The sequence below is a fragment of the Electrona antarctica genome, assembly GCF_951216825.1.
Source record: "Electrona antarctica genome assembly, chromosome: 15".
NCBI lineage: Eukaryota > Metazoa > Chordata > Actinopteri > Myctophiformes > Myctophidae > Electrona > Electrona antarctica.
In genome coordinates this window covers 43,760,954-43,780,953 of record NC_136796.1, presented here as the reverse complement: position 1 = coordinate 43,780,953, position 20,000 = coordinate 43,760,954, and the positions used below count along the sequence as shown (strand labels likewise).

Below are 20,000 nucleotides of genomic sequence, written 5' to 3'. Positions count from 1 at the left end.
CATGCGTGCATGCCTGCTACGATACATTTGTACTGCACCAACCAACCGATTGACACCAACCCCCCCTCCAGCCCTTAGCCAGCACCAATGCACCGACCAACACCATTAGCCAGCACCTTCGGTGCTGGCTAATGGCTGGGGGCCATCGTGGTGAGTCATTCTGGCGTCATGATCTGACTAGTAGTAGTAATTATCCAAGCATCTATTTGTAGCGATCATCTTATGATTTCTGATCACTATAGAAGGGCATTTTCTACAATAAGATTACCTCAAAACATTCCGGGTTGATCGTCTTCTTCAATGGTTTCCCGGTATAGCTCATCGGACGACGATGGGGAGACAATGAAAAAAGGAGGGAGGGAGCAGCGAGTCTCGCTGTAAGCACTGGACCAGGGCTACTCCGCCTGGAGAAGGCGACTGGGACGCGTATGGATCAATACTACTACCACAAAACTCGCTCAAATAAATAGTACTGCTTTCAACTTTTTCTGCTAGAAAATCGCTCGGGCGAGACGGCAAACAGGCAAAACAATGATAACTATGAAGACTCCCTCTGCCCCCACTATTTACAGGGGGTGGGACCAGCTTCCAATGGCAACACGTACACGTGTGTCACGTGACACGGGTTTTCTGGGTAATGTAGTTGGAATATAAGCTCAGGAATTTAAACAGCGCTTCGGAGCATATTAATATGTTTAGATTCATCAAAAACTGTGAAGACGCCAATTGGCGTCATTGATCATTTACGGAATTCTGATGAAGACGCCAATTGGCGTCTTTCATCTTCTAAGGGTTAATGTAGGACAGTGGTTCTCAAAGAGAGGTTTGAGAACCACTGTCCTACATTAAGGGTAAACAGAGGAGAGCATTATTGTCATGATGGCTTAAATGTTGAAAAGAACAAACTGCCAGGCTAGCCAAAGAAAGAGGAGAGTGAGGGAGTGTGCATGAATGGTTGCCTGGCAACAGAATTAGCCAGCTTTCAGCTTTCGTTTCAGTCAAAGGGGTAGATTGCCTTCTGCTTTGTGTCCCCAAGTGTCACTTGTCACCACTTGTTTGTATGTGTGTGTGTTTGTGTGTGTGCTCTGTGCTGTGCTGTGCTGTGCTGTGCTTTGCGCGCGCGCACGTGCGTGCGTGCATCAGTCGTGCGCTAGTAGCCTACTCTCGGGCATGTGAGAATGCACAAGAGGGATTTAGTGTGTATGTGGGGGGATCTGTCTGTCTGTGTACCTGTTGTGTGCATGTGAGTATGTACTGTACAGCACCGTACTATTGTGTGTGTGTGTGTGTGTGTGTGTGTGTGTGTGTGTGTGTGTGTGTGTGTGTGTGTGTGTGTGTGTGTGTGTGTGTGTGTGTGTGTGTGTGTGTGTGTGTGTGTGTGTGTGTGTGTGTGTGTGTGTGTGTGTGTGTGTGTGTGTGTGTGTGTGTGTGTGCGCGAATACACCAGGTGTCATTATAATAATTGACGAACAGCAGAGAGGTTTTTCTATTGGAAGTTGGCTGTGCTTTTGATTGAAGTTTAGAATAAGCTTTCCTTGCTAAACAAGTCAAATGTCAACCACCATTATACAACTAGGCTATACAGTGCGTGTCAGCTCATTGTATTTATATTTGGCAGCCTGGGCCATGATGTCCACAGCAACTCGGCATGTGGAAATGCACAAGGGTGTGTGTGTGTGTGTGTTCTATAGGAGTTCTGTGGATTGTTTGTTGCAACAACAGGTCTCTTATGTATTGTGAATACTGTACATCTCTGTCCACATTTATATTACTCCTACTGTATGTCAAAATGTGTGTGTGCGTTCATACTCGCACCGGTATTCACTGTATTGTGTTGTTGTTATGACTCAGTAAATGATGTCACACAGACGGAGTGTGTAGGAAGCAGATTCACCCAACTGGATGTAGGTCGGGAGATATACTGTACAGAAAGAAACTATAAGGCTTCAAACGCTGATCCTCACCCTTTGTACTTCACATTCATTTAAATCTGAGAGTGTACAAATGGCCCTTAACCCATGACAGTTTTCAGAAAAACCTCATGTTTCTATTGTGGTTATTATTGGTGTTCTCAAACATTTTCATGTCAAGGGCCCACAAAAATATATGTAATTGGCCGCCGACCCCCCATCTGAAAATATGTTGTTCCAGGAATCCGATATAAGTCGCAGCGTGACGCGTTGTGAGCTTGTAGAATGTAGATCGTCTATTTTCAGCATGCAACCTAGTGTAAAATGACTTATACTGGATCTCTTGTCCACTAGTCCAGGGGTTCTCAACGTTTTTGGCCGGGGACCCCCGGAAATGCTTTGGCAATGTCTCGGGACCCCCGCCCCGCCCCCTCCCGACCCCCAATATAAATTGACTGCTACAATAACCTTAAACCATTTTGGGCGGGAACCCCTTTTGGTGTTTTAAGCATTGTTATAATTTAGCTATTGAAAAATAGCAGATCTACAAGCTCATAGCGCGCCACCGAGTGGCGCGCTACGAGCTTGTAGGTCTGCTATTTTTGAAAAATCGTGATTTTTTTTTAAAAAAAACAACTTTTTTTTTGGAAAATAATTTGAGGACCCCCTAAAATAATTTGGCGACCCCCCGAGGGGTCGCGACCCACGGGTTGAGAACCCCTGCACTAGTCCCTTCTTAACATTTTAGTCTAGTTTTTATTTGTTGACGAAATTGTCAATATATTTAGTCATAGTTTTAGTCATCATAGCTTAGTTTTCCATTTAGTTTCCATTTAGTTTTCGTCAGTGAAAAAAGTTAGTCGACGAACATTTTTCGTCTTGGTTTTAGTCGACGAAAACAACACTGCATTATACTTGACAATACTAATGACCATATTCCCCAGCATACTGTAGGGGTGGGCAACTTTCTTTTTGACATGAAGTGTCATGTTTACATTTTCTCGATCAATGCCATATGAGCATTATATTTTATTATCAAAAAAATATATCTGTTCAACAGATTTTGGTTCCCATTATTCATAACAACCTTTAATGCTTCTTCTTTTGAAATATTATTTTCACGTCAGGACATTGTAGTGCTGTCAGAATTGGCCAAAAATGATATTCGAATATTCCTTTTAAAACACCACATGTATTCGAATTAATTTCGAATGATTTCGAATGTCGAATGTATATGATTTTAATATGAATACGATATGAATATTGCAGAATAATATGCTGTAAAACTTTCTCTTTCTTTATCTATATGGTCCGGTCCTGTATGGGCGCTGTGGTTGGTGCTGAGAAATGCACTCTCTTGAGTCTTGCAAGATCAAATGAATGATTCATAAATGTGCCCACACAACACTTAAAAAAAAAGAAAACAGGGTGCCCACTTTTTACATTCATTTTTTTGACATATATATATATTTTTTTTTTGCAAAGACGTCCACAGACGTCTTGGGCACTACATACGGGACGTTTCCCAGGACGTCTGTGGACATCTTGGGCACACAACCTGTTAATAGCCTAGTTTTTGTATAATGTTTTAGTTTACGTGCGGCACAGAGTCTCGCCAGAACTCACACAGCAATTTTATTGTTATTTTTTAATTCGAATCTTAATTTTATTTTTGACATTCGAATATTCATTCGAATATGGAATATTCGTTGGCAGCACTATAGGACATTGTGATGAGTCAGAGAAATATCCCACCTATATATATTATCTCCCAGGACTAGAGTTCAGGGTTTGGATGCACATAGAATCATGTGCAGGATGTAATTTGCACACAGACGTGAGGGGACTTCATTTAACCCATTCTGGACACCTTTCGGTGTTTTAAGCATCACGTTATACTTTAGCTATTGAAAAATAGCAGATCTACAAGCTCATAGCGCGACACCGAGCTTGTAGATCTGCTATTTTTTAATCTTGAATCTTTGAATATATATTCTTTCAGAGCGAACGTTTTTAACTTGAATCTTCGCTTCTGGGGGGTCCCTGGAACTACATATTTTCAGATGGGGGTTGGCGGCCAATTACATATTGTTTTTGGGGTCCTTGACATGAATAACGTTGAGAACCACTGACATAGAAACATAGGTTTGTCTGAAAACTGTCATGATTTGGAAGACATTTGTAGAATCTGGTCTCAGTCTTCAATGGGTTAATTGACTACATTAAAATATATGTTCTCAGTGTGCCAGTGTGTCACCCTCACCTGTGCCAATGTTGGCGCCCGTGCCTTCCTCTTTGAGGAAGCCAATGGTAACTTTACAATAATTTCAGTAAGGTATTAAAATCAGAACATATAAAGTAGACATTGGTTATCCAGCACAGTGAACTTTATAGTGCCTGACTTTTTTGGTCAAAGTTACATGTAGTTACAATAATATGCAGTTTATGGGCTGATGTGATTCATTTAAAAAATGTCCAGCTGGAGGTAAACTACAAGAATCCATTTCCTCAGTAAGGTTTTAGCAGATGTTGACTCAATTCAATTATTCAGAAAATGTAAACATACGCATACGTAAAAACAAAATTACATTAAAAGAAAGAATATCTTGACTGTGTTGATGGTCCTTTAAACCCCATTTTGTGCGGGAACCCCTTTTGGTGTTAGCATTATGTTATGCTTTAGCTATTGAAAAATAGCAGATCTACAAGCTCATAGCGCGCCACCGAGTGGCGCGCTACGAGCTTGTAGGTCTGCTATTTTTGAAAAATCGAAGAACGACTGACATAGAAACATAGCTTTTTCAGAAAACTGTCAGGATGTAGAAGACATTTTTAGAATCTGATCTCAGATCAAAATGGGTTAAGAATAGGTAATTTTGCTTCACCACTTATTGAGCCAAATGTACGGTCCTTCTTGATCTATTGACCACATTCACACAGCAGCCATTTGACTCTAATATTCATATTATTCAGGGAGTTTCACACCCCATTGGCATTGGGGGTGGATACAGTACTGTGCCTTGGGGCAGGTTTGGCAGTCAGAGAGAGAGAGATTAACCCATTCTGGACGGGAACCCCTGTTGGTGTTTTATGCATTATGTTATACTTTAGCTATTATGTAGCGCGTCACAAGCTTGTAGATCTGCTATTTTCGAAAAATCGTGAACATGCATGGCGCAAGTCTTTGAATATATATATATTCTTTCAGTGCGAACATTTTTAACTCAAATCTTTGCTTCTGAGGGGGGTCCCTGGAACAACATATTGTCAGATGGGGTCGGCTAATACATATAGTTTTGGGGGTCCTTGACATGAAAATGTTTGAGAACGACATGGGGGTTTTCAGAAAACTGTTAGGATTTAGAAGGCATTCGTAGAATCGTCCTCAGGTCTAAAATGGGTTAAGTGTATTTCCTTCACAGCCCTATGCCCAAAATAATCTGCAGTATTTGTGCATTTCATCTGTCTGTCTATTAGCTCTATATATTCTGATAGCATTCATTGCTATAGTGTTTGTTCAGTTTCCATGTCTCTCCAGCTCTTTATCAAACAGAAAACGTGCATTTTCAGGTCAGAATACAAATGTTATGCAATCAGGTAGAGTACTCACACAGGATACAGATTAAACAAGTGAAATTGGAAGTGGCGACACAAAGAAATGAGCAAACAAAATTGGAATTGGGACACTATAAAAAAAAGTGTGCAACTCACCTGATTTTTTTGAGCTGGAGAGACAGCTGGAGAGACAGGGAGACTGAACAAACACTATAACAATGAATACTATCAGAATATAGTGCTTTTTATTTTAACCAAAAAGATAAAATCACTTAGCCTACCTTAACCCATTTCGACCTGAGGACGATTCTATATATGCCTTCTAAATCCTGACAGTTTTCTCGAAAAGCCTGTGTTTCTATAAAGGTGGCCTTACACTAGCCGATTTTTTTCAATCTGAAATCTGATAGCACCACACACTACAGGATAATCGGAGCGGGGCAGAGCAAATATCAAACATTCTTGATGTTGATCGGGCCGATCCCGATCGCGCTTTGAGCGGTCGGGCACCCCCCGAGCGTCAAAAATGCCCGATTATCGGCTAGTGTCAAACTTTCTTCTCAATTCGCCAATTTCTTTCTTCTCAAACACCCCAAGAATTATCTGCAATTGGCCGCTGACCCCCATCTGAAAATATGTAGTTCCAGGCACCTCCCAGAAGCAAGGTTTTGAGTTAAAGACGTTCGCTCTGAAAGAATGGATATTAGAATATATTTAAAGATTTGCGCCACATTTTCAAGATTTTTCAAAAATAGCAGACCTACACGAGTGCCGCGCTATGAGCTTGTAGATCTGTAGATCTGTAGATCTGTAGATCTTGTAGATCTGCTATTTTCCAATAGCTAAAGTACAACATAGTGCTTAGTTAAAACACCAAAAGGGGTTCCCGACCAAAATGGGTTAATGTATATAGTCAAAGCCTTTTTATACTGCAAAATAGATAGATTTGAGTTATGTAAATAGTCTTTGAATGGATTTCCTTGTCTGAAGTGTCTTGACGGACACGGAGCAAATCAGCCACAAAGTCAACATTCATAATGTTGATGCTGAATAAGGAAATAAAGAGAAAAATAAAGTCGCAACATTTCCACGACACAATCATAGAGTATATAAAAGATAGAGACCGAACTGGAGCACTAGCCCCGCCCCCAAGCTATTCATTTCGATGAAGTTGCTCAGTGGCGTTTTGAAGCACCCGGAAGTACCTCCTCCGGACCTCAAATTTGTGGTCCGGGGTGACGTATGGGTGACGTAGGGAGTGATGGTCCTACGTGTTAAAGCACGGGTCCGCCTGCAGTCCTTCCTCTTACCACTAGGGCCCAGTGCTTCAACGTTGGAACGCCTCACTGGCCCCTTGGACACAATGCTGAGCTAAAGCTGGGGAACACTAGACTGTAAGAGGGGGGGAAGAAGAAAAATGGAGGGGGAAGAAGGGGGGAGAAAGAAAAGAGAAGAAAGAAGAGAAAAGGAGAGAAAACTTGAGAAAATGGAAGGGAATGGATGCAATTCTAACTCAGCTTCATGTACAATCCTGCTGCAAGCGATAATGTATTCGAATATTTTCAAAAAGCACTGAAATGTTAAAACTAGCGTTTCTAGGAAGGGGAAGTACGGATCCCAGTGTCACCAGTTCAAGCCCCGCTTTAAGCAAACTGTATGAGTAGACTTTACAGCAAACGTTCAGTGTCCCCGGTTCAAGCCCCGCTTTAAACAAAACTGTATAGACTGTGTAGACTTATGACAGCAGTGAATGGCAAACGTTTAGCATTGGATTCAGAGTGATTTCACGTAACTGCTACAGTCAACCAAATTATTTTTTTCTGCAGGGAGTCAAGTATGCGTTTACTGAACGTCATCATTCATCAGCACATGTAGTTATATATCTGCTTTCTTTGCATAAACACCTTGGTTCCTGCTTTAAGGAACTGACAAGCCCTTCCAGCACATAATGTTTGATCATTTCTTCAGTTTTTTTAAGTTTAAAGCATACAATTCTGTATTGTGTAGGCCATTCTGTAGCTCATTATTAAATGTGACAATTGTTATTGAGTCATAACAAATCTTTCAAATATCACTTAATCAAATTAAAGTAGCCTACCACCATTATGACTTACACTAAAATACAGTAGCATACACATACCCTATCGGATAGGGTATGTGTATGCTACTGTATTTTTGATTTGCCTCCTGTGTGAATAGGATGGGATAGGGCCTATCCCATCCTATTCACATAGGAGGCAAATCAATTCTAATTACTATATAAAATATATGAACCATGTTAGGTTATTATTAATACAAGTAAACATTATATGGACAGGGTTTGAGCCACTGCAATTTCCTGACATTTGGACATTTAAACATCACCCTCTAGTCTAGTCCTAGAGTGTCCTAGGAGGAGGTGAAGACATGGTGGAAGACCATCTAGAGGTCATCTGTTGTCTATTCTGACACCTGCCACACAGCCTCTTTGGACACAGTTTTCAACAGCTTCAGTGAAATTGTTCATTTGTTTAATGGACAGTGTGACAATGAATTTAGACAGACAGCAGCGCAGGGATGTGACCCTGATTCTAGATATGTAGAATGTACCAACTGCCACTGCTTGTTTTCTGACATAATCCGTACTTCATGTCAATACAGAAAATATTAAAATAGGGAGGAGTAACCTGTGTTGCAATTAAATAATGAACCGCAATACTATAAAATCCTAACTAAGAGTATACAAATGGAATCAAATTGATCTGCCCTATCTTCTACAGAGCATAGGAGCACTACATAAATAAATCAGGTACAGTAAACATTTCTGCAATGCATATTGTCTAAAATCATCAATCACTCATTTGATTTCTAACTGTTGTAGCATTTGGCCTATATACAGCATCAAACTCATTTTTACCCATTATAAAATGTTGCCTAGTTTGCCATTATCTAGGTGAATTTCCCATGCACCTGTCATTAATGGCTATGAGTCATTGAAAATATTGATTGGGGTCAGGGGACCCCCAGGGGTCCTTAAGTCAGTTCCAAGTGGTCCCCAACATACATATACAAATTATATATACATCAGAGCTATGTGAAAATAACCGATCTACAAGCTCACAGTGTTGGGTGAACTATTACAGTCAGGGTGGAACAAAAAAAACGTGTTAGACAAAACCTGCTATGTGAAAATAGCCAATCTACAAGCTTCTAGATTTGATTATTATAGGCTATTTGTCTAGCATGGACAATCTGTTAGAGATAGCACACAACTTATAGCCTATTATAAAATCCCAGGTTGATATAATACACAATCCTCTGTGATCACCAACTCACCAGAACATCTCACATTAAAAACGTTTGGATTGTCATGTTTGAAAGTGTTCTATTCATGCAACACTGAGCCTGTGTAAACTGTGTGATGCTAACGCGCTAGCGCCGTTAGCATGGTCTGCCTTGGTCAAATAAAAAACGGGCAATCTAGACACACAAGGTTACATGAGTTTATAATGTTACATCAAGTGTTTCTGTGGTAAACAACTCACGTTACTTGTGGTCTGCGCACACTGTACGTTGCTATGGTAACATAAACACAAATGCTGCTAACGTTATGGTCACCACCACTATTAGCATGTGTGCTATCAGGCAAAAGCTCAGATAGATATAAAACTCCTGGCCAAAATGTCATACAAAACACCACCTAAAATCAGAATGTTATTGTGACCTATTGAGCACAAACAGACCATCATGATTTTCTTGCTGGACCTATAATTAATTTATTTGTTTATTATAATTAAATTAATTAAATTTCCACTCGCCCATATAAATAAAAAGAAAGATGGCTGCCGTCAAGGCATTCCAGCTTCATTCCATTGGCCAGTTAATGAAGCCGGGATCTTCCCCAGCTTCCGTCATTGGTCAGTTAATGAAGCCTGGAGAGCCGTGAATGGTCAATTAATGAAGCCTCCTCCTGCGATTCGTCAGTTAATGAAGCTCAAAGCCCCGTGAATGGTCAATTAATGAAGCCTCCTTACAGTCCTTCAGGGGCTGGGTAGGGCTTCGGAACGGCCCTGAGTTGAGGCTTTATACCTGTACTGTACACTGCAGCAGAAGAACAGTTCAGCCAAGCTAGCCTGGAACATTCCCATAACAGGACACTTCTACACTCTCACAGTCATTTTTCTCATTTCGCCCTCTGGGTAAGCGACTATAACCCATTCTGGGCGGGAACCCCTTTTGGTGTTTTAACTAAGCATCATGGTATACTTTAGCTATTGAAAAATAGCAGATCTACAAGCTCGTAGCGCGCCACCGAGTGGCGCGCTACGAGCTTGTCGGTCTGCTATTTTTGAAAAAATCGTGAAAATGCGGCACAAATCTTTGAATATATATTCTTTCAGATTATATATTTTTTTTATTTCGACGTCGGGCCTAAAATGGGATAAAGGCGATGGAACACTCGTATAGTTATCCCATTTATACCTGATTCTACAAATCCTGACAGTTTTCCGAAAAACCCATGTTTCTATGTCAGCGGTGCTCAAACTATTTCATGTCAAGGACCCCCAGAATTATATGTAATTGTCCGTCAACCCCCATCTGAAAATATGTTGTTCCAGGGACCCCCCCCCCCCCCCCCCCCAGAAGCAAAGATTTGAGTTAAAAACGTTCGCTCTGAAGGAATATATATTCAAAGATTTGCACCACATTTTCACGATTTTTCAAAAAAATAGCAGACCTACAAGCTCGTAGCGCGCCACTCGGTGGCGCGCTACGAGCTTGTAGATCTGCTATTTTTCAATAGCTAAAGTATAACATAATGCTTAAAACCGAAAACCCAAAAGGGGTTCCCGGCCCAGAATGGGTTATAGCACCGTCTTCTCAGCGCAGCATCGCGGGGGTCCAGAGCGCAGCTCAGGCATGACCGGAGGCTACCTCTATTGTTTAAGACGAGGAGGTGTTTGAAATTCATTCCCCCGTCATTTCACGGCTGATTGAGCGCCTGTAAAGTCAATGAAAAGCACCATTTAATCAAAAAATCCAATCTATTCATTCAAGTTCAAGGGATTGGGGGGGGGGGTGGGCTGGGGGGCATATAAAAAGGCAAAACGTATGGATGAGGCAAAGCCTTTTTTTTTTCTCCCTCTCCCAGGATTTTTTGTACAGTTATAGCTATAGCAGCAGGTTGAGCAATGCAATGGTCCTCTCCTCGGCTGTCTTTTACCACTCTGTCACTCGTGGGTCCTGTGTGGGCCTCGTGTGGGCCTCGTGGATCCTGTGTGGGCCTCGTGGGTCCTTTGTGGGCCTCGTGGGTCCTGTGTGGGCCTCGTGTGGGCCTCGTGGATCCTGTGTGGGCCTCGTGGATCCTGTGTGGGCCTCGTGGATCCTGTGTGGGCCTCGTGGATCCTGTGTGGGCCTCGTGGGTCCTGTGTGGGCCTCGTGGATCCTGTGTGGGCCCCGTGGGTCCTTTGTGGGCCTCGTGGGTCCTGTGTGGGCCTCGTGTGGGCCTCGTGGATCCTGTGTGGGCCTCGTGGATCCTGTGTGGGCCTCGTGGATCCTGTGTGGGCCTCGTGGGTCCTGTGTGGGCCTCGTGGATCCTGTGTGGGCCTCGTGGATCCTGTGTGGGCCTCGTGGGTCCTGTGTGGGCCTCGTGTGGGCCTCGTGGGTCCTGTGGGGGCCTTGTGGGTCCTGTGTGGGCCTCGTGGGTCCTGTGTGGGCCTCGTGGGTCCTGTGGGGGCCTCGTGGGTCCTGTGTGGGCCTCGTGTGGGCCTCGTGGGTCCTGTGGGGGCCTTGTGGGTCCTGTGTGGGCCTCGTGGGTCCTGTGTGGGCCTCGTGTGGGCCTCGTGGGTCCTGTGGGGGCCTTGTGGGTCCTGTGTGGGCCTCGTGGGTCCTGTGTGGGCCTCGTGGGTCCTGTGTGGGCCTTGTGTGGGCCTCGTGGGTCCTGTGTGGGCCTCGTGTGGGCCTCGTGTGGGCCTTGTGGGTCCTGTGTGGGCCTCGTGTGGGCCTCGTGGATCTGCATTTGTGACCAGATTTGACCTCCAGCTTTTCACCAGAGGAGAGAAACCGAATTTATTTATATTTGATCCCAAATGAGTTAATAGCACAGGCAGACTCTTCATATACTAGAGCATGTCTGACATAAATATCAGAGCTGAAATCATCGTAAATATGTAATGTACTGTAAATATGAAATAAATGCTTAAACATGTGTAGCTAGGTGTAATGTTAAGAGTCCACAGAAGTGAACCTTTTCAAGCCTGTTTTCTCAACTCACTGTTTCTCTGCAAGACATTACTCTATAAGCCATATCTCCAAAAACCGGTGGGTCAAACTGAACAACCAATATGAAGCTATGATTCCCTGCTTTCATATCTATGACATGAAAAAAACGAAAATTAACCAAATGGCAGTCCCTCAGTCAAATTTGGACACATTTTTTAACATTTGTGAATTTGGTAACACTTTCTATAAAGCCCATATCTGTAATGCCATTTATAAATACCTGCCGAGTTGCATACTAAAACAGCCTACACTAAAGAGTTATGTCTTCATAATGCCTCCATGATATCTTAAGTCAACAAGGTCAGATATCACAATAATTGCTCATAATTGCTCTATCCGTTTTGTATAAAAGACTAGATAATAAGGTCTCACGGTGCTTTTCTGTAGCCATTATTGTTGAAGAAGCGTATGCCGTATGTATGACATCTTTATGATGATAAGTACTGTATATCATTGCTGCCGGCAGAAACCTCTTTATATCTCTATATTTTAGCTACGTAGCCCCTCCAATAAAATGGCTTTTGAGGATTACGTCGTATGGCGGTCAAGTCTATGAGATTTGTTTTGGGGCAGTAAAAATGACGATGTAAGACGTCATATATGGTCAATATAAATACAACTTGCGCCCCTCACTTTACTTAACCCATTTTGGGCGGGAACCCCTTTTGGTGTTTTTAACTAAGCATTATGTTATACTTTAGCTATTGAAAAATAGCAGATCTACAAGCTCATAGCGCGCCACTCTCGGTGGCGCGCTACGAGCTTGTAGGTCTGCTATTTTTGAAAAATCGTGAAAATGCGGCACAAATCTTTGAATATATATTTTTTCAGAAGACTTTTTATTTTATTTCGACGTCAGGCCTAAATGGAATAAGTACTGTATATCATTGCTGCTGGCAGAAACCTCTTCATATCTCTATATTTAGCTACGTAGCCCCTCCAATAAATGGCTTTTGAGGATTACGTCGTATGGCGGTCAAGTCTATGAGATTTTTTATGTTTGTTTTGGGCAGTAAAATGACGATGTAAGACGTCGTATATGGTCAATATAAATACAACTTGCGCCCCTCACTTTACTTAACCCATTTTGGGCGGGAGCCGGGAACCCCTTTTGGTGTTTTAACTAAGCATTATGTTATACTTTAGCTATTGAAAAATAGCAGATCTACAAGCTCATAGCGCGCCACCGAGTGGCGCGCTACGAGCTTGTAGGTCTGCTATTTTTGAAAAATCGTGAAAATATGGCACAAATCTTTGAATTTAATATATTCTTTCAGAAGACTTTTTATTTATTTCGACGTCATGCCTAAATGGGTTAACACAAGTCTGTTTTTTTGGTCGTAGTTTGTCATATTACAGTGTCACACAAAAGTAGCTGATATACAAGCTCAAGTGTATTTTCGCCTATTATGGCATGCCCATTGCCCACACTGTAAGGTGACTATATGGTTCATGTGGTTAAAGTGGTATTTCTTCATATAATTAAGCAATATTACACGAGAGGGTGTGGTTTAACATGATTATTGCCACGACAGTGATGCGGTAAGGAACGAGACGAAGTCGAGTTCCGCAAGCATCACTGAAGTGATTTTTTTAATGACAGATGTAGTCACTACGACCACAAATGTCCCAAGAAACTAGCTAGCCTAGCCACCGAGTTCTTTGTTTTGATTAGGTGGTGAATAGTGCTGGTTTGATCCACGGCTAGAAGCCGTTTCAACCAATCAGATTGCTTCCTCGAAACGACCTGTTGTATAATTGGTCCTCACTTATGCTCATTAATTATAAGATGGCACCATTTCTCTGTCTCGTCGGTGGGCTGTGAAAATCTGCGTACCAAATGTCATTGTCAGTGGGAAATAGGAACTACAGCTTTTCTTTTGGGGATGGGAAGTCCTGCAGCCCTTGGTTGGGTGGCAGTGCTGTAGAACAGGGGTTCTCAACCCGTGGGTCGCGACCCCTCGGGGGGTCGCCAAATTATTTTAGGGGGTCCCCAAATTATTAAAAAAAAAAAAAAAAAAAAAACTTTTTAATTTTATTTTCACGATTTTTCAAAAATAGCAGACCTACAAGCTCGTAGCGCGCCACTCGGTGGCGCGCTATGAGCTTGTAGATCTGCTATTTTTCAATAGCTAAATTATAACGATGCTTAAAACATCAAAAGGGGTTCCCGCCCAAAATGGTTTAACGTTATTGTAGCAGTCAATTTATATTGGGGGTCGGGAGGGGGCGGGGCGGGGGTCCCGAGACATTGCCAAAGCATTTCCGGGGGTCCCCGGCCAAAAACGTTGAGAACCCCTGCTGTAGAAGGAGGATGGTACTGGTACCAGATTGTTGTTGTCGCTCCCTCTAGTTTTGTAGCTGTTGGGTGTCGCTCACGTATTTTAGGTAATTAGTCAGATATGCAATATGCGGGGGACACAGACATAACTGTGGGCATTGAGGGCAAAGTCACATTTACTATTTTGAATATTAATCCTATTTTCTATTGCTTAACCTCCGTCTTCTACCCGGAGCCAACCTAGGCTAGCAAAATGAGTTGGAAAAAGGTGGGCATACATACATGGGCCCCAGGCCAAGAAGTAGCTGAATTAGGTTTGAAACTTGAAGGGCTCCATCTTGCGCCACCCTTATCCCTCATCCCTAAACGTATTTGCCATTTTTTTTACTATTTTGAAAAACATTTTAAAATAGTTCAACTAGCCAATCTACATCGAGACATTGTGAGCTTGTAGATTGACTATTTGAATGGATTTCCTTGTCTAAAAGGAAAAAGGTTTTTTAAATTAGTAAAAAATGGCTAATTAGTTTAGGGATAAGGGTTAAGGGGTGGCGCAAGATAATAGCCCTTAGTCTTTCGTGACATTGAAGTGTTGGATAACCAGGTGGTGCAAGCATAGTCAAAGTGGCATTGAATGAGGGCTCCGGCAATGGCGACAAAGAGTCCTGAGAGCACTTTCTTTTTACAAAAGAGGAAATTCTGCCCAAAAATCTTGTTCTTTGATTTATCTTTATTTGACCACCTTTGTTGCCATGCTTTCAACTGTCACTGTCAGTATGTTTTCAAGAATACAGCCCAAAAAAAAACAAAAAAAAACGGCTAAAAGGAAAGTTTTTTTAGACGTCTATCCTTAGATTAGACGTTGATTAGCGGTTGTTTAAACGTCTATATATAGACCGTCTATATATAGACTTTTAAACACCCGCTAATCAACGTCTAATAGAAGAATAGACGTCTAAAAAAACTTTCATTTTTTGCAGATTTTTTTCCCGTATTTTTAGACAGCCCTTTAGACGAATATTAGACGTCTATTAGACAAAATAATGCTCAGTGGGTCTTGGCTGAGGATTAGATTAGATTATTGTCACCATCTGTGTACTTCCATGATTGATGTGTTCCTTGTTTTCTAGTCATAGTTAGTGTTTTACCTTTCTGTTGTGTTCATTTGATTCTGAGAACCCCCCCCCCCCCCCCCCCCCCCTATGGTTTCCACCTGTGTGTCCTCTTAGTTCCAGAGCCTATCCTAGTGCTGATTGGTCAGTGTTTCCACCTGTGTCCTCTTAGTTCCAGAGCCTATCCTAGTGTTGATTGGTCAGTGTTTCCACCTGTGTGTCCTCTTAGATCCAGAGCCTATCCTAGTGCTGATTGGTCAGTGTTTCCACCTGTGTGTCCTCTTAGTTCCAGAGCCTATCCTAGCGCTGATTGGTCAGTGTTTCCACCTGTGTGTCCTCTTAGTTCCAGAGCCTATCCTAGTGCTGATTGGTCAGTGTTTCCACCTGTGTGTCCTCTTAGTTCCAGAGCCTATCCTAGTGCTGATTGGTCAGTGTTTCCACCTGTGTGTCCTCTTAGTTCCAGAGCATATCCTAGTGCTGATTGGTCAGTGTTTCCACCTGTGTGTCCTCTTAGTTCCAGAGCCTATCCTAGTGCTGATTGGTCAGTGTTTCCACCTGTGTGTCCTCTTAGTTCCAGAGCCTATCCTAGTGCTGATTGGTCAGTGTTTCCACCTGTGTGTCCTCTTAGTTCCAGAGCATATCCTAGTGCTGATTGGTCAGTGTTTCCACCTGTGTGTCCTCTTAGTTCCAGAGCCTATCCTAGCGCTGATTGGTCAGTGTTTCCACCTGTGTGTCCTCTTAGTTCCAGAGCCTATCCTAGTGCTCACCTGTGTGTTGTTAACCATGTGTCTTTATATACAACCCTGTTTTTTTTCCATTTCCTTTGTCAGTTCCTCAATGTAAGTCAGCGTGTTTATATATTTTATAATCACAGTACATATTTTCCTAGTATTTGTATCATGTATTTCCTTGTTGCTCCCTGTTCCTTCGTGTGGGTTAACCTGTCTGTGCTGTGCTTGGTGGTCGTCCTACACCTGGCTGCCTCAAACCATGACAACTATGTCATCAACTCTGACCTTTACATTTACAATAGAGATTTGCCATGCTCCAACACTGGTCTCTTTTAAGGCTGCCTTGAAAAGACCCCTATTCTCTTATGGCATATAGTTGTTTTTTTTGTTTTTGTTTTTTTTTGGTTGTTCATTTTGTAAAGCGTCCTTGGGTTCACAAAAGGCGCTATATAAATTCAAGCTATTATTATTACTAGAGTGGTGCCCGTTGGGCACTGCATGGCCTTCATGGAACGATGCAAGTTGGAAACGCATGCCCCACCCGGTTATTATGTCCGTGTCCCTTTTATGCCCATATATGGAGTTCTTTATCAGGCATGCCCAAATATGGAGTCTATGCAGATGTCAGAACAGGCCAGCTCGCGCCCGCTGGTCTAGCGGTCCAGGCGCATCATGCCACATATAGGCTCTGGCCTGACAGCGTGTCGCGTGTTCGAGTCCCGTTCATGATGACCTTTGCTGCATGTCTCCCCCCCCCCCCCCCCCCCCCCCCCCTCTCTCTCTCTCTCCCTCTTTCCTGTCAGTCTTCACTTGATACTATCAATAAAGGCAGATCAAGCCAAAAAAACGAATCTTAAAAGAAACTGCACTCTCTGTGGGGGTGTGGAACGCGTCTGTCGAATTTGAAGTCTGGGTGGGTCGAACGGTTCTCGAGTTACATGGATTACACACGTACATATGTACGTACGTACGTACAGTACGTACAGAGACTTGGTGCATTTATAGATAGATTTACCTTAAATATATATCCATTTGTAACTCTGAGGGTGTAAAGTGTGTAAACACTTGAGTCAAGTACACTTCACTGTGTATGGATGGACTTCGTGGAACGTGACTGCTGTGTCATTCCTTCCATTGAAAAATAAACAATCAATCTCTTCAACTCTAGTTAATTTACGCCCCCTCTCGCATCGTCAGGGATGAAGTGCTCTTTAAACATCCCGGAGCCCACCCTGCTGGCTGGCACCAGGCAATCATCGGCGTAACCGGGTTAATTTCATACTTCTCAGGGTCAGAGCCCCCACCCCCCGGGCCCACGTACTGTACGTGACTCACTGCAAAAAAGCCTGTTAAGATCACAAAGACAACAGACGTTACGGTCTGTCGTTACGCTTCACGACTATACAGCATGTCTCTCTGTTGGCAACTGTTGGCAAGTGACTAATTGTTTTGTGTGCAAATAATATGTCGCGCTCTTCATTTCTGAGCCTTTTGTTATCATCAGTCTCTGCTCCCAGTTTTCAATCTGTCTGCCTAGCCTCAATATTGTTTTATTTTTGTATTGTTTAAACCCTTCTGGGCGGGAACCCCTTTTGGTGTTTTAACCCATTTTGGGCGGGAACCCCTTTTGGTGTTAGCATTATGTTATGCATTAGCCACCGAGTGGCGCGCTACAAGCTTGTAGGTCTGCTATTTTTGAAAAATCGGAGAACGACTGACATAGAAACATAGCTTTTTCAGAAAACTGTCAGGATGTAGAAGTAATTTTTAGAATCTGATCTCAGGTCAAAATGGGTTAAGCCTTATGTTGTACTTTAGCTGTTGAAAAATAGCAGATCTACCAGCTCATAGCGCGGCACCGAGTGCCGCGCTACGAGCTTGTAGGTCTGCTATTTTTGAAAAATCGTGAAAATGTGGCACGAATCTTTGAATATATATTCTTTCAGAGCGAACGTTTTCAACTCAAATGTTTGCTTCTGGGGTGTCCCTGGAACTACATATTTTCTGATGGGGGGGCCGGTGGCCAAATACAGCTAAGTCTAGGGGTCCTTGACATGAAATAGTTTGAGAACCACTGACATAGAAACATAGGGTTTTCATGAAAACTGTCAGGATTTAGAATTTAGAAGACATTTGTAGAATCGTCCTCAGGTCTAAATGGGTAACCCCTTTTGGTGTTAGCATTATGTTATGCTTTAGCTATTGAAAAATAGCAGATCTACAAGCTCATAGCGCGCCACCGAGTGGCGCGCTACGAGCTTGTAGGTCTGCTATTTTTGAAAAATTGAAGAATGACTGACATAGAAACATAGCTTTTTCAGAAAACTGTCAGGATGTAGAAGACATTTTTAGAATCTGATCCCAGGTCTAAATGGGTTAATAGTATAGCGTACTGTGTCTTCCTTCCATTTTCTGCAACCTCCTCCTGCTTTGAATACATTTCTCCATTTGTCTTTTTCCTGCAGGTGGAGGGATGGCGCTGTCACTTCTCCTCTTAATAGCCTCCTCGTTCCCCGCGCTCACGGCAGCTGTGCACAATACATCCTCCGGTAATGACTCTGCTTATCTTTAACTGTGTGTTTTCCACAGAACAACGTCGCCCGTTAACTTCTGTGAGGGACGATGCACTTGTTACTGTGTGTGTGTGTGTGTGTGTGCGTGCGTGCGTGCGTGCGTGCGTGCGTGCGTGCGTGCGTGCGTGCGTGCGTGCGTGCGTGCGTGCGTGTGTGTGTGTGTGCGCGTGCCTGCTTTTTATTACTGTGTGTGTGTGTGTGTGCGCGTGTGCGTGTGCGTGTGTGTGTGTGTGTTCGCGTGTGTCAATAAACGGAGCCAAACAGTCAATAAACATATTGACAGAGCCTGTCAGTGTTATTGGATATGTGCGTGCGTGCGTGCGCGATGCAGTGTCCTCGCAGCATGTGTGTTGCAGAGTGTGTTTTAAAGCGTGTGTGTGCATGGCATGCTTGTGATATAAATCTACATATATATCTTATGAAGTTCAAATAGCCGAACCACAAGCTCACACGACGTGTCGAACTGCCGATGCAGATCGGCTAGTTGAACAATTTCAAAATGGTTTTCAAAATAGTCAAATAAATCCAATGAAGTTTAGGGATGGAAATAGGGTATATATTATTAATATATTATTATAGTTGCTTGTACACTGAGCTCTGCATGTTTATTTACTGTTCTGTATTGTATTGGATGCTTGTCTCTCCTGTCCTGTCCTGGTCTGTTACGACAGTCAGCTCTGTATTGGATGCTTGTCTCTCCTGTCCTGTCCTGTCCTGGTCTGTTACAACAGTCAGCTCTGTATTGGATGCTTGTCTCTCCTGTCCTGTCCTGTCCTGGTCTGTTACGACAGTCAGCTCTGTATTGGATGCTTGTCTCTCCTGTCCTGTCCTGTCCTGGTCTGTTACAACAGTCAGCTCTGTATTGGATGCTTGTCTCTCCTGTCCTGTCCTGGTCTGTTATGAACAGTCAGCTCTGTATTGGATGCTTGTCTCTCCTGTCCTGGTCTGTTACGACAGTCAGCTCTGTATTGGATGCTTGTCTCTCCTGTCCCGTCCTGGTCTGTTATGAACAGTCAGCTCTGTATTGGATGCTTGTCTCTCCTGTCCTGTCCTGGTCTGTTAAGACAGTCAGCTCTGTATTGGATGCTTGTCTCTCCTGTCCTTTCCTGGTCTGTTAAGACAGTCAGCTCTGTATTGGATGCTTGTCTCTCCTGTCCTGTCCTGGTCTGTTAAGACAGTCAGCTCTGTATTGGATGCTTGTCTCTCCTGTCCTTTCCTGGTCTGTTAAGACAGTCAGCTCTGTATTGGATGCTTGTCTCTCCTGTCCTGTCCTGTCCTGGTCTGTTAAGACAGTCAGCTCTGTATTGGATGCTTGTCTCTCCTGTCCTGTCCTGTCCTGGTCTGTTAAGACAGTCAGCTCTGTATTGGATGCTTGTCTCTCCTGTCCTGTCCTGGTCTGTTAAGACAGTCAGCTCTGTATTGGATGCTTGTCTCTCCTGTCCTTTCCTGGTCTGTTAAGACAGTCAGCTCTGTATTGGATGCTTGTCTCTCCTGTCCTGTCCTGGTCTGTTAAGACAGTCAGCTCTGTATTGGATGCTTGTCTCTCCTGTCCTTTCCTGGTCTGTTAAGACAGTCAG

At 43.1% G+C, this 20,000-nt stretch overlaps 1 protein-coding gene across 1 annotated transcript in view; it reads left to right on the top strand.

Moving 5' to 3' along the window:
* The window catches only part of LOC306938651 (gamma-aminobutyric acid type B receptor subunit 1-like), a gene marked incomplete at its 3' end in the record, with an annotated part of 71,147 nt that overhangs the window by 35,806 nt on the left and 15,341 nt on the right, over nt 1-20,000 (top strand). Inside the window, exon 2 of the mRNA XM_079522913.1 lies at nt 18,316-18,399. Coding sequence (XP_079379039.1) covers nt 18,316-18,399 — 84 coding nt within the window. The remainder of the gene's footprint in view (nt 1-18,315; nt 18,400-20,000) is intronic.